We start from the raw sequence: 12,371 nt of genomic DNA, 5'->3' as shown, positions 1-12,371 counted from the left end.
ATCAGAGCTGCCTTTTTTTTTTTTTTTAATCTCTTCCCACGTCTTCATATTTTTGTTGTGGTTATATACGTATTTATGGCCTCCTTTATTTCCTAGGTATAACATTATTTATCTGCTTTCTAACATCTGTTGGATCTGTTAAGGCTTGTCCATCTGCTTTCTAGCTTTCATAGCTTTTGCTCTTGTGTTCTGTTATTCTCATTTTTTTAAAAAGATTTATTTATTTATTTATTTGAAAGAGTTATACAGAGAGAAGTGGGGGGGGTTTCCATCCGCTGGTTCACTCCCCAGTAGGCCACAACAGCCAGAGCTGTGCCAATCCAAAGCCAGGAGCCAAGAGCTTCTTCTGGGTTTCCCGCGTGGGTGCGGGGGCCCAAGGACTTAGGCCATCTTCTGCTGCTATCCCAGGCCATAGGAGAGCTGGATTGGAAGTAGAACAGCTGGGACTTGAACAGCTGCCCATATGGGATGCCTGCTACAGGCAGCGGCTTTACCCTCTACGCCACAGCGCCAGCCCCTCTCATTATTCTTAATGGGTTATGCCTTTAACATCAAATTAAAACTGAGCAAAAATGCAAAGCAAAATTTTCCTGACATAATAGTGGGAATTCAAGAAGGAGTGAATGTAAGTGTGTGCTGAATCTCCCATCTTCATCTAGAAATCCACTAAAGAGATCTTGATGTCTTGGTTTTGGTTTTTTATTTTTTCAGCATATATGCTAAAATTAAAATGTTTTCCTTGAAATTTTAATTACCTTAAACTTTCAATGATTTGCATGTGAGATTGCCTACATAGACTTTTTGAAGTTTTGGTAGAACTTCCCAAACTAATAATTAGAATTTTTACATTTTTGAGGGTGAGGGAGGATGGATTAGAAAGGAGGAAATGTAATATTTCTCTTTTTTTTGCCTCTTTCCAAAGATTGATCTAGTCTTTGCAAGACTGGCAATACAAACCATATCAGATAATTTAGATCTAAGAGATGACTCTCGCCTGAGAAGCCTTGACATAAGGTGTATTCGCAGCCTAAATGGTAAGCTTCTAGAAACAAATTTTAGATCTCTGCTTGAAAACAAATAGATTAATGAACTTTTCTAGGGTTTGAACTAACTCAAAAATGGCTTTGTAATTTTCTTTATACAGTAAATTTGACTACATTTAAGTATCCTAAAAAAACACAGATTTATTTTAAAGTTTGTTTATAATAGTGATTTGCAAACTTACTGGTCTCACAACATCTTTAGATTTCATAGTTACTGAGAATCCCAAAGCTCTTAAATTTATATAGATTATGTCTGTTGATATTTACTGTATTATAGAAATAAAACACATTTGAAAAATATCAGTCAATTAGAAATGACAATAATAATAAATCATTTATAAATCAACATAAGCAAATTCTTATGTGTGAAGAATGGCACTTTTTTTGTACTTTTTTGCAAATTTCTTTAGTTTAACTTACTAGAAGATAGCCAGATTGTCATATCTGCTTCTACACTCAACCTGTTGTAATAATTTGTTTTGGTTAACTTATAGTAGGAAAATCCAGCCTCTTAGAGATATTGTAGTTGGGAAGGGAAAGAGTATTATAATACCAGACATTTGTGGTTATTTTTTTTTTAATTTTTATTTTATTTATTTAAAGACAGAATCAGAGAGAGAGGTAGAGCCAGAGAGAGAAAGAGGGCTTCCATCTGCTGGTTCACTCCCCATATGGTCACAATGGCTGGAGCTGATTCAAAGTCAGGAGCCCAGAGCTTCTTCCACTTCTCCCATGTGGGTGCAGGGGCCCAGGCACTTGGGCCATCCTCTCCTGTTTTCCCAGGCACATTAGCAGGGAGCTAGATTGGAAGTGTAACAGTCGTGACTCAAACTGCTGCCCATATGGGATGCCAGTGCTGCAGGCCAGGGCTTTAACCTACTGTGCAGCAACTCTGGCCTCTGTGGTTATTGTTTGAATCAACAAAATTTGACCAGTGACAAATTTTCTTGCTAATGAGTTTATTGTGGAATAATAATTATATAACAAATTCATCCTTTTCAGAGGTACGGATAGGTAACTACTTTATATATTTGCACAGTTAAGCACTATTAATTTTAGAACTTGTGATCACCTTCAAAAGATCCCTCATGCCCATTTATATTTTCTCTTCCAACCCCCAGTCCCAGGAAGCCACTATTTTCCATCTCCATAGATTGACCTTTTCAAGACATTTCATATAAATGGAATCATAATATGCAGTCTTTTGTGTCTGGCTTCTTTCACTTAGCATATTCGTGATAAAAGTGATAGGTTTTTTTTTAATTGTTTTATTTATTTGAAAAGCAGAATGAGAGAGAGAGAGAGATTTTGTATTCATTGATTCACTCCCCAAATGGCTGCAACAGCCAGGGCTGGGCTAGGTCAAAGCCTGGAACCAGGAACTCCATCCTCATCTCTCACTTAGGTGTCAGGGCCCAAGCACTCTGGGTCATCTTCAGCCACCTTCCCAGGCACATCAGCAGGGAACTAGATCAGAAGTGGAGCAGCCAGGATTGGGACTTGTGCCCATAAGGGTTGCCAGTGTGGCAAGTGGTGGCTCAGCCTACTGAGCCACAATGCCAGCTCTCAGTTTTTTTGTTTTGAGAGGCAGAGAGATGTGAGAGAACTCCCAATTGCTGGTTCACTTGGCGAGGACTGGAGCCAGGAACTGGGAACATGATCCATATCTCCCATGTGGGTGGCTTCTCCCCACAGTTCGTGTTGGTGGGAAGCCAGAGTCAGGAACGAGAGCCAGGAAGTGAACCCAGGCACTCCTATGAGAAGGATGTGAATGTCTTAATATCTATACTAAGCTCTCACTCCCAACTGATAGTTGTTGTTGTTGTTTTTTTAATTTTTTTAAGTTTTTTTTATTTATTTGAGAGGTAGAGTTACAGAGAGAGAGGGAGAGTCAGACAGAAAGATCTTCTATCCACTGGTTCACTCCCCAAATGGCCACAATGGCTGTAGCTGGGCCAATCCAAAGCCAGGAGACAGCAGCTTCTTCTGGATCTCCCACACGAGTGCAGGGGCCCAAGGATTACGGGCCATCTTTCACTGCTTTCCCAGGCCACAGCAGAGAGCTGGATAAGAGGAGCAGCTGGGATAGGAACCAATGCCCATATGGGATGCGGGCGCTGCAAGCAGAGGCTTAGCCCACGATGCCACAGCACCAGCCCCCAAGTGATAGTTTTTTAAAGGTTAATTTGAATATAGAATCTAAAACTCTTATCAGTGAATTTTTAACTTAAAATCCATTGGTTTGTCTTGTTTGCATGGATGTTTTACCCATGTATGATTATTGTGCTAAGATAACTTGGACTATTAGAAAATAATGATTGGAAAATAACTATTAGAAAATGATGATTCACAAAGCTATTTCAATCTTCCAAATGTTAACACACATCACTATAAAACTTTGAGTCATATCCATTAATATTATCACAGTCTCATCAGAAAAATTTTATGTGTTAGAAAGGTGTCAAGTTTATGTAAGTTGTCCAAAATTCTAATTTAATTTGAAAGCTTTAATTTTATTACTGGTAGCAAATTTTGTCAAATGTTTGCCTTGAAATGAGGGGCTTATTTTGTTCATTTTTAAAAAAAGATTTATTTATTTATTTATTTGAAAGAGTTACACAGAGAGGAGAGAGAGAGAGAGGTCTTCCATCTGATGGTTCACTCCCCAATGGGTCGCAGCAGCTGGAGCTGCACCCATCCGAAGCCAGGAGCCAAGAGCTTCTTCTGGGTCTCCCACATGGGTACAGGGGCCTAAGGACTTGGGCCATCTTCTACTGCTTTCCCAGGCCAAAGCAGAGAGCTGCATTGGAAGTGGAGCAGCCGGGTCTCAAACTGGAGGCCATATGGGGTGCCGGCGCTTCAGGCCAGGACGTTAACCCACTGCACCGCAGCGCCAGCCCCTACTTTGTTCACTTTTAACAAAGTGTCTGTGAATACCCAGTTGTGAATCACCATGGTTTTTCTGTCAGTCACTTTCTCTCTCTCTCTTTTTTTTTTTTTTTTTTTTTTTTTTGACAGGCAGAGTTAGACAGTGAGAGAGAGAGAGAGAAAGAAAGGTCTTCCTTTTTCCGTTGGTTCACCCCCCAAACGGCTGCCATGGCTGGCGCACTGCGCCAATCCAAAGCCAGGAGCCAGGTGCTTCCTCCTGGTCTCCCATGCACTTGGGCCAAGCTTGGGTCTCCAAGCACTTGGGCCATCCTCCACTGCCTTCCCGGGCCACAGCAGAGAGCTGGACTGGAAGAGGAGCCACAGGGACAGGATCCAGCACCACAACCAGGACTAGAACCTGAGGTACCAGCGCTACAGGTAGAGGATTAGCCTAGTGAGCCACGGCACCAGCCAAACTCACTTTTATTTTAATTTTAGATTGCAGTATCCTGTACTTTTTATTCCTTCGAAAGCAAAGTAATTTCTCCTAAGTGCTGAATTTCAAATAGTTATAGAAAATAGACCCCAATATGTTACTAACTTTCATACTTTTAACATTTGGAAGTCTGAAAATAAGGGTATTTGAATTAGCTGGATTTTGTTGCATAGTAAAAAATCAATACTTTTGTCTTTCACAGGATGTAGAGTTACTGATGAAATTTTGCATTTAGTGCCAAATAAAGAAACTTTTAGACTCACCTTAAGAGCAGTCAAATTATGGGCAAAAAGTAAGTATCTGAAGTCATTTATGTTTGCGTTATAAAATTTTAACTCAGAGTTATTGATTCTATCTAAGGCCAATAAACTTTGGAATAGCTCTTAGCTTTTCAGGTGCGTTGGTTATGGTTTCCCGATGTGTGACTCTCCCTCCTCCCTTGAGTGAAAACTGAAAGCTTTCCATCTAGGGTTTCAGGATAGCAGTTTAAATAAGTCAGAACTTGGGACCAGCACTGTGGCATAGTGAGTAAAGCTGTCGCCTGCAGTGCCAGCATCTCATGTGGGCGCTGATTCGAGTCCATGCTGCTCTACTTCCAATCCAGCTCTCTGCTATGGCCTGGGAAAGCTGTAGAAGATGGCCCAAGTCCTTGGGCCCCTGTATCTACGTGCAAGGACCTGGAAGGAGCTCATGGCTTTGGATTGGCACAACTCTGGACGTTGTGGCCATTTGGGGAGTTAACCAGTTGATGGAAGACCTTTCTCTCTCTCTCTCTCTCTCTCTCTCTCTCTCTGCCTCTCCCTTTGTAACTCCACGTTTCAAATAAATAAGTCTTAAAAAGAAAAAAAAGGTCAGAACTTGAAGAATGAAACTTCATTTGTTTTTGAGCTCCCTGTGGGAAAGACCATCTTGTTTATCTTTGTATCTCTACTAACAGCAAAGAGCCTGATTTTTTTTTTCTTTTTGTAAGATACATCCATTCATCCATCCAAAAGGCAGAGTTAGAGGGAGAGATAGAGATCTTCCATCCACTGGCTCGCTACCCAAATGGCCACAATGTCTGGGTCAAAACCAAGAGCTTCCTCTGGGTCTCTCACATAGGTGCAGGGACCCAAACACTTAGTTCATCTTCCTCTGCCTTCCCAGATCATTACCAGGGAACTGGATTGGAAGTGGATGGAGCAGCCAGGACTCAAACAGGTGTCCTTATGAGATGCTCCCATCCAAGGCAGCAGCTTCAACCGTTGAGCCACAACACTAACCCCAAGAGTCTGATTCATAAGGATTCAATTAACTTATTAAATAAAGAGCCTGTAGTGATGGTTTTAACTTGTTTTTATCTTTCAACATTTTCCTGATAAAACCTAGAACTATATTTTTTAATATATATGGTTCATAAAAGTACCTAATCCTTGGGTCGGCGCCGCAGCTCACTAGGCTAATCCTCCGCCTGCGGCGCCGGCACTCCAGGTTCTAGTCCCTATTGGGGCGCCGGATTCTGTCCCCGGGGCTCCTCTTCCAGTCCAGCTCTCTGCTGTGGCCCGGGAAGGCAGTGGAGGATGGCCCAAGTGCTTGGAGACCCAAGCTTGGCCCAAGTGCATGGGAGACCAGGAAGAAGCACCTGGCTCCTGGCTTTGGATCGGCACAGTGCGCTGGCCTTAGCGGCTATTTGGAGGGGGTGAATCAATGAAAGGAAGACCTTTCTCTCTGTCTTTCTCCCTTACTGTCTAACTCTGCCTGTCAAAAAAAAAAGGACCTAATCCTGAGCTAGCATAACACATTCTATGTTATCTGTAGCTACAGTCATGTGTTACATAACAATGAAGATATGCACTGAGAAATGTGTCCTTAGGTGATTTCGTTATTGTGTGAACATCATACAGTTCTACATGGTATAGCCTTCTACACACCTAGGCTATATGGTGTAGCCTATTGCTCATAGGCTACAAACCCATATAGCATTTTACTAAAGTGAATACTGTAGGCAGTTGTAGCACAGTGGTAATTACTTGTTTATCTAAAAATAGCTAAACATAGCAAAGATACAATAAAGATAATGTGTAAAAACTAAAAATGACACATCTATGTAGGGCCCTTACTTGAAATAGCTTGCAGGACTGGACGCTGCTGTGGGTGAGTCAATTAAGATTGAGTGTGGGCCGGTGCCACGGCTCACTAGGCTAATCCTCCGCCTTGCGGCACCGGCACACCAGGTTCTAGTCCCGGTCAAGGTGCCAGATTCTGTCCCGGTTGCCCCTCTTCCAGGCCAGCTCTCTGCTGTGGCCAGGGAAGTACAGTGGAGGATAGCCCAAGTCCTTGGGCCCTGCACCCCATGGGAGACCAGGATAAGTACCTGGCTCCTACCATCGGATCAGCGCGGTGCGCCGGCCGTAGCGTGCCAGCCGCGGCAGCCATTGGAGGGTGAACCAACGGCAAAGGAAGACCTTTCTGTCTGTCTCTCTCTCTCACTGTCCACTCTGCCTGTCAAAAAATAAAAATAAAAAAAAAAAAATAGATTGAGTGTGGAGGCCTAGGACATCACTATACACTACTTATAGATTTTATTAACACTATAAAGTTATGCAAAATTTATTTTAAAGTTTTTTTCTTTTTTTATTACTAAAGATTGATTTATTTGAAAGTCAGAGTCATAAAGAGAGATGAGGAGAAACAGAGAGCTATTCCATCCACTGGTTCACTTCCCAAATGGCTACAATAGCCAGCTGGGAGCTTCATCCTGGTCTCCCAAGTGGGTGGCAGGGGCACGAGTACTGGGCCATCTTCTGCCACTTTTCCTTGGCACGTTAACAGGGAGCTGGATTGGAAGTGGAGCAGCCAGGACATGAACCAGTGCCCTTATGGGATGCCAGTGTTGCAGCGCTCTACCTGCTGTGCCACAACTTCAGCCCCAAAAAGTTTTTTTTTCTTGAATGACACAATAACCTTAACTTACAGAAACTTTTTTACTTTATCAGTGTTAACTTTTTCAACTTTTTTACTTTATCAATAATACTTAGCTTAAACATACAGCTGTACAAGAATTATTTTCTTCATATCCTTATTCTACAAGATTTCATCTATTTTTAATTTTTTTAAATTCTTTTTGCTAAAAACTAAGAAATACTTTAACTTAGGTTTGCACAAGATCAGTATCATTATCACCCTTCACATGCCTGCTAGAAAGTCTTCAAGGACAAAAACACACATGTAGCTGTTGTCTCCTGTGATTGCAGTGCTGCCTTCTGGATCCCTGAAAGACTTGCTTGAGGCTCTTGAAGTATTACTGTTTTCAGAAAGATGTCCATGTTGGTTAGATTTTTTCCCCTCTAAGGATTTGTTTATTCAAAAGTCAGCATTACACAGAGACAGAGTAAAAGATAAAGAGATCTTCCATCAGCTAGTTTACTCCCCTGATGGCTGCAATGACTGGAGGTGGGCCAGGCCAAAGCCAGGAGCCTCAAGCCTCTTCCAGCTCTCCCCCATGGGTGGCAGGGACTCATACACTTGGGCCATCTTCCACTGGTTTTCTCAAGCCATTAGCTTCAAGCTGAATTGGAAGTGAAACAGTCAGGACTCCAATTGGCACCCATATGGAATGCCAGCATTACAAGCAGCAGCTTAACCCACTATGCTATGATGCAACCTCTTTTTTCATCATCGGTTAGCTTGTAAGCAGATAAATGCACTATAAACTCTGTTTTGTTTTTGTTTTGTTTTGTTTTTTTGGACAGGCAGAGTTAGTAAGGGAGAGAGAGAGAAAGGTCTTCCTTCAGTTGGTTCACCCCAAATGGCCACTAAGGCCGGCACACTGCTCTCCCATGCGGGTAAAGGGCCCAAGCACTTGGGGCATCCTCCAAGGCCTTCCTGGGCCACAGCAGAGAGCTGCACTGGAAGAGGAGCAACCAGGACAGAATCCGGCGCCCCAACCGGGACTAGAAACCTGTCTGCCGGCGCCGCAGGCGGAAGATTAGCCTAGTGAGCTGCGGCGCCGGCCCTACATTCTTCTCTGTTAATGACAACTTTGAAGTATTGGGATCCTTGTTTTCAAACTTTTTTTTCTTTAAAATTTATTTTACTTATTTGAAAGGCAGAATTAAAGAGTGGGGGAGACAGAAAGGTTTTCCATCTGCTGGTTCACTCCCCAGTTGACCACGACAGCCGGAGCTGGGCTGATCTGAAGCCAGGAGCATCCACTAGGTCTCCCAAGTGAGTGCAGGGGCCCAAGCATTTGGGTCATCTTCCACTGCTTTCCCAAGCCATAAGCCCTGAGCTGGATCAGAAGAGGAGCAGCATATGAATCCCATCCATGTCGGATGCCAGCACCACAGGCAGAGGCTTAGCCTACACCACATCGCCAGCCTCCTGTTTTCAAACTTTTCAACAAACTTGTTGAGGTCTGCAAAGGTGTCTGCCAAACCATTCTTTGTGACTTTTCTTCCCCTGCAGTTTCCTTTTCCCTTGTCTCTTCAGCTTTTCATCCACAAGGCAATAGGAACTTTTCAGCTCCGTTATTATAATCTTGTAGTATCATCATCATATATGCACTCAGCCATTGACCACAACACTGTTAGGTGGCACATGACTATACATATAAGTTGTGCTGTACTTGTGGCACCAGGTTTTACATACTCTAAAATAGCAATCTGATGAAACTTTCTGTGATTACAGAAATGTTTTATGTCTTTACTGCCGAATACAGTAACCATGTGGCTCTTTGGCACTTGAAATGTGCAGCTAAGGAACTGAATTTTTAAGTTTTCATTTCAGTATATTTAAAATTAAATAGTGCCCAAAAGAAGTGAAAACATATGTTCACATAAAAACACAAATGTTCACAGCACCATTATTCATGATATAGCCAAAAAGTGGAAACAGCCACATGCCCATGAACTGTGAATCAGTCAACAAATGATCTATCCATACTGTCAAATATTACTTGGCAATAAAAGGAAATACATACATATGTTACAACATATATGAACCTTGAAATCATTATGTTAATTAAAAGAAGTCAGTCATAGAAGACCACATATTATATGATTTCATTTATATGAAATGTCCGTAACAGGTAAATCTGTAGAGTTAGAAAGTAAGTTAATGGTTGCTTATATCTGGTAGGACTGTGGGGAAAGATGAGAGGTATGACTGTAAAAGTTTGCTTTTTGAGGTGGTGAAAATGTTCTAGAAGTGGTTATGACAGTGGTCGTACAACACAATGTACTAAAATTCATTGAATAATGTACTTTACATGGATGGATCATACTATATGTGATTATGTAAACAAACTGTTAGAAACAATTAGCCACAAGTAGTTTATGACTACTGTGTGGGACAGTGAAAGTCTAAAAAAACCTTAAGCAAGTAGAATTTGTCCTTGGGCTGGAGTATCTTGTGTAGTCAAGTTAAAATATTTTGCAGTGAAGGGATAACCCAGTTTGTCTTTTCTTACAGATTAAATATCATGCTTTGTCAATTCTTAGAGGCATGGTTTTCATATTTAATGTCTGAAATTGATACTTTGTATGTTTTTCTCTCGTTTGCTTAGTGGGCCATAAAATCATGCTGCATTATATAGTTGAAGATATCCTAGGTTTGATAAAATATGGTAATAATATTTTACAGATTGCTATAAAAAAGTCATATTGTCATATAAGAAATGAGTTAATATCAGTGATCTACTTTGAAGAAGTGTCCATTTTCTGTGAAATACTGAAGTTAGTCCTCAAGCTTATACTTGATTTCAGAATTCTACTTGTGGAGTGAGCAGTTGGCCTAGCAGTTAAGACATCAGTTAGGATACTCACATCAGAATGCCTGGGTTTAATTCCAACTTCACCTGCTGATTTCAGCTTCCCGCCATTGCAGACCCTGGGAGGCAGGGGTAATGACTCAAGTAAGTTGGATTCCTGCCATCCATGTGGGATACTTGCATTACGTTCTGGCTTCAGTGCCTCAACCATTGCAAGCTTTTGGGGAGTGAACCAGCAGATAGGAGCTCTGTCTCTCAAATAAATACTTTTAAAGTAAAATACTATTCATGAATATGATTACTAATGAAATATTTATTCCTCTTTATTTTTAGACTCTCCAGATATCTTTCTGTCAACCCTAAATATTCAAAGAGAAGGAATGTCAATAAGGGCCTAGTTGGGCAGTTGGAACTCTGAGGTATTTTATAGAGTATAAAGTAGAGGGAGTAAGATGAGAACTTATGGTTTACTCATAGACTGTGGGCCTAATGTGAAGGTTTCCTTACCAATTTTAATGTCCATAGGGGAAAAATTCGAAGCAGCAGTCTTTTTTTTTTTTTTTTTAATATTTATTTATTTGAAAAGAGTCACAGAGAGAGAGGTAGAGCCAGAGAGAGAGAGAGAGAGATCCTCCATTCCATTGGTTCACTCCCCAAATGACCACAATGGCCAGAACTATGCTGATCCGAAGCAGGAGCTTTCTCCAGGTCTCCCATGCGGGTGCAGGGTCCCAAGCACTTGGTCCATCTCCTACTGCTTTCCCAGGCAAAAAGCTGGATCAGAAGAGGAGAGATAGGATTTGAACTGGCTCCCATATGGGATGCTGGCACTACAGGCTGGGGATTTAACCCACTGCACCACAGCACAGGCCCCAGAAGCAGTCTTAAGATTACAGTCATTCGATTGAATGTCAAGGATAGTAAGAAGATCTTAATAATAATTAACAAATATTTTAATTGTCTAGGGCGTGGTATTTATTCCAACATGCTTGGATTCCTTGGTGGTGTCTCCTGGGCTATGCTGGTTGCAAGAACTTGCCAGTTATATCCAAATGCAGCAGCTTCTACTTTAGTTCATAAGTTCTTTTTAGTTTTTTCTAAGTGGTAAGTATTCATATGCATACTTTTGACTATTTACTAACTTGCTGCATATATATAAATTTACTTGAAAATGTAAGAGCCATGCATACACTTTTTCTGTTTTACATTCCTTACGTTAAAAGTGTAAGAACACTACATTTGAGGCAATAGTGGGACATCCAGATGGCAACTTTCTGCCGGGGTTCTATGAATGTGGGCCTTTAGTTTGGAAAAGTGGTTATGATAGATTTGGCTCTGCAAATTACTAGCAATGTGAGACTGTTAATCTCTGCTTATCTGTTAAACAAGATACTAATGATAGGTGATGCATTATTCTGTTAGTATTTTCAGTAAATATTAGCTGATGCTTTTATTAAAACATCAGAATTAAGTCCATGAAAACAAATGAGAAGGAAGGGAAAGAATCAGATGTAAATTAATTAGCAGCTAATGGACAAAGTAATGTTTGCCCTTTCTAAGATCACTGCTTTAAAATAAGCAGTCTTTTCCTATATACACATTTTTTAATACCAAATATCTAGAACATCTGCTTATATGAAGATTAGAACAATCTAATGATTTTGGTATTTCTTGATACCTGAAGTGAGATCTTACGTGAGTTAATTTGCCTTCTTCATGTTAGGGAATGGCCAAATCCTGTGCTGTTGAAGCAGCCAGAAGAAAGCAACTTGAATTTGCCTGTCTGGGATCCCCGGGTATGTGATTTATAATGGAATGTCATTGAATATTTTAGAAAAATGTTTCTTTAGATTACAGTCTAGTTAAAGATAATTCCTCTTGTTTCTGCTTATCTTCCTTCTGTATAACTGTAGTCTTTTTGTTCTCTGCTGTGGTTTTTGTGCAAATGATTTAAACCTCTAATGCTGATCCAAATGTTATGTTGTGAAAAATCACCCGTGTAGGACTAGATGAGTGGATATGTCAACCACAGTGTCATAATCCATTGTGGAAAACTGCCTCACAAGTAATTAGTTACTAATAATAGTGTATTAAAGTATAAAAAAGATTTACTTTGCATGCAGTTTAAAGCAGGTTCATGGTTTCAAGATAGCATAATTCCCATGTTCCTTGCATTTTAATTTGCTTTTAGAGTAAGTATGCATTCCTCTGGGCA

General features: G+C 40.8%; 1 protein-coding gene across 3 annotated transcripts in view; it reads left to right on the top strand.

The window, feature by feature from the left end:
* PAPOLG (poly(A) polymerase gamma) overlaps window positions 1–12,371 on the top strand; it is a 43,450-nt gene that overhangs the window by 13,589 nt on the left and 17,490 nt on the right. For 2 of the 3 annotated variants that reach the window (XM_089326396.1, XM_002709855.6), the window contains exons 7-10: window positions 923–1,034; window positions 4,610–4,699; window positions 11,122–11,260; window positions 11,880–11,952. In XM_089326396.1, coding sequence (XP_089182522.1) covers window positions 923–1,034; window positions 4,610–4,699; window positions 11,122–11,260; window positions 11,880–11,952 — 414 coding nt within the window. The remainder of the gene's footprint in view (window positions 1–922; window positions 1,035–4,609; window positions 4,700–11,121; window positions 11,261–11,879; window positions 11,953–12,371) is intronic. The other variant, XM_089326397.1, reaches the window with a different exon arrangement.

This window comes from Oryctolagus cuniculus, chromosome 2, assembly GCF_051225735.1.
Source record: "Oryctolagus cuniculus isolate XC-2025 breed Fujian yellow rabbit chromosome 2, ASM5122573v1, whole genome shotgun sequence".
NCBI lineage: Eukaryota > Metazoa > Chordata > Mammalia > Lagomorpha > Leporidae > Oryctolagus > Oryctolagus cuniculus.
The sequence above is the reverse complement of the archived record's forward strand: the minus strand, read 5'-3'. Positions and strand labels throughout refer to the sequence as shown.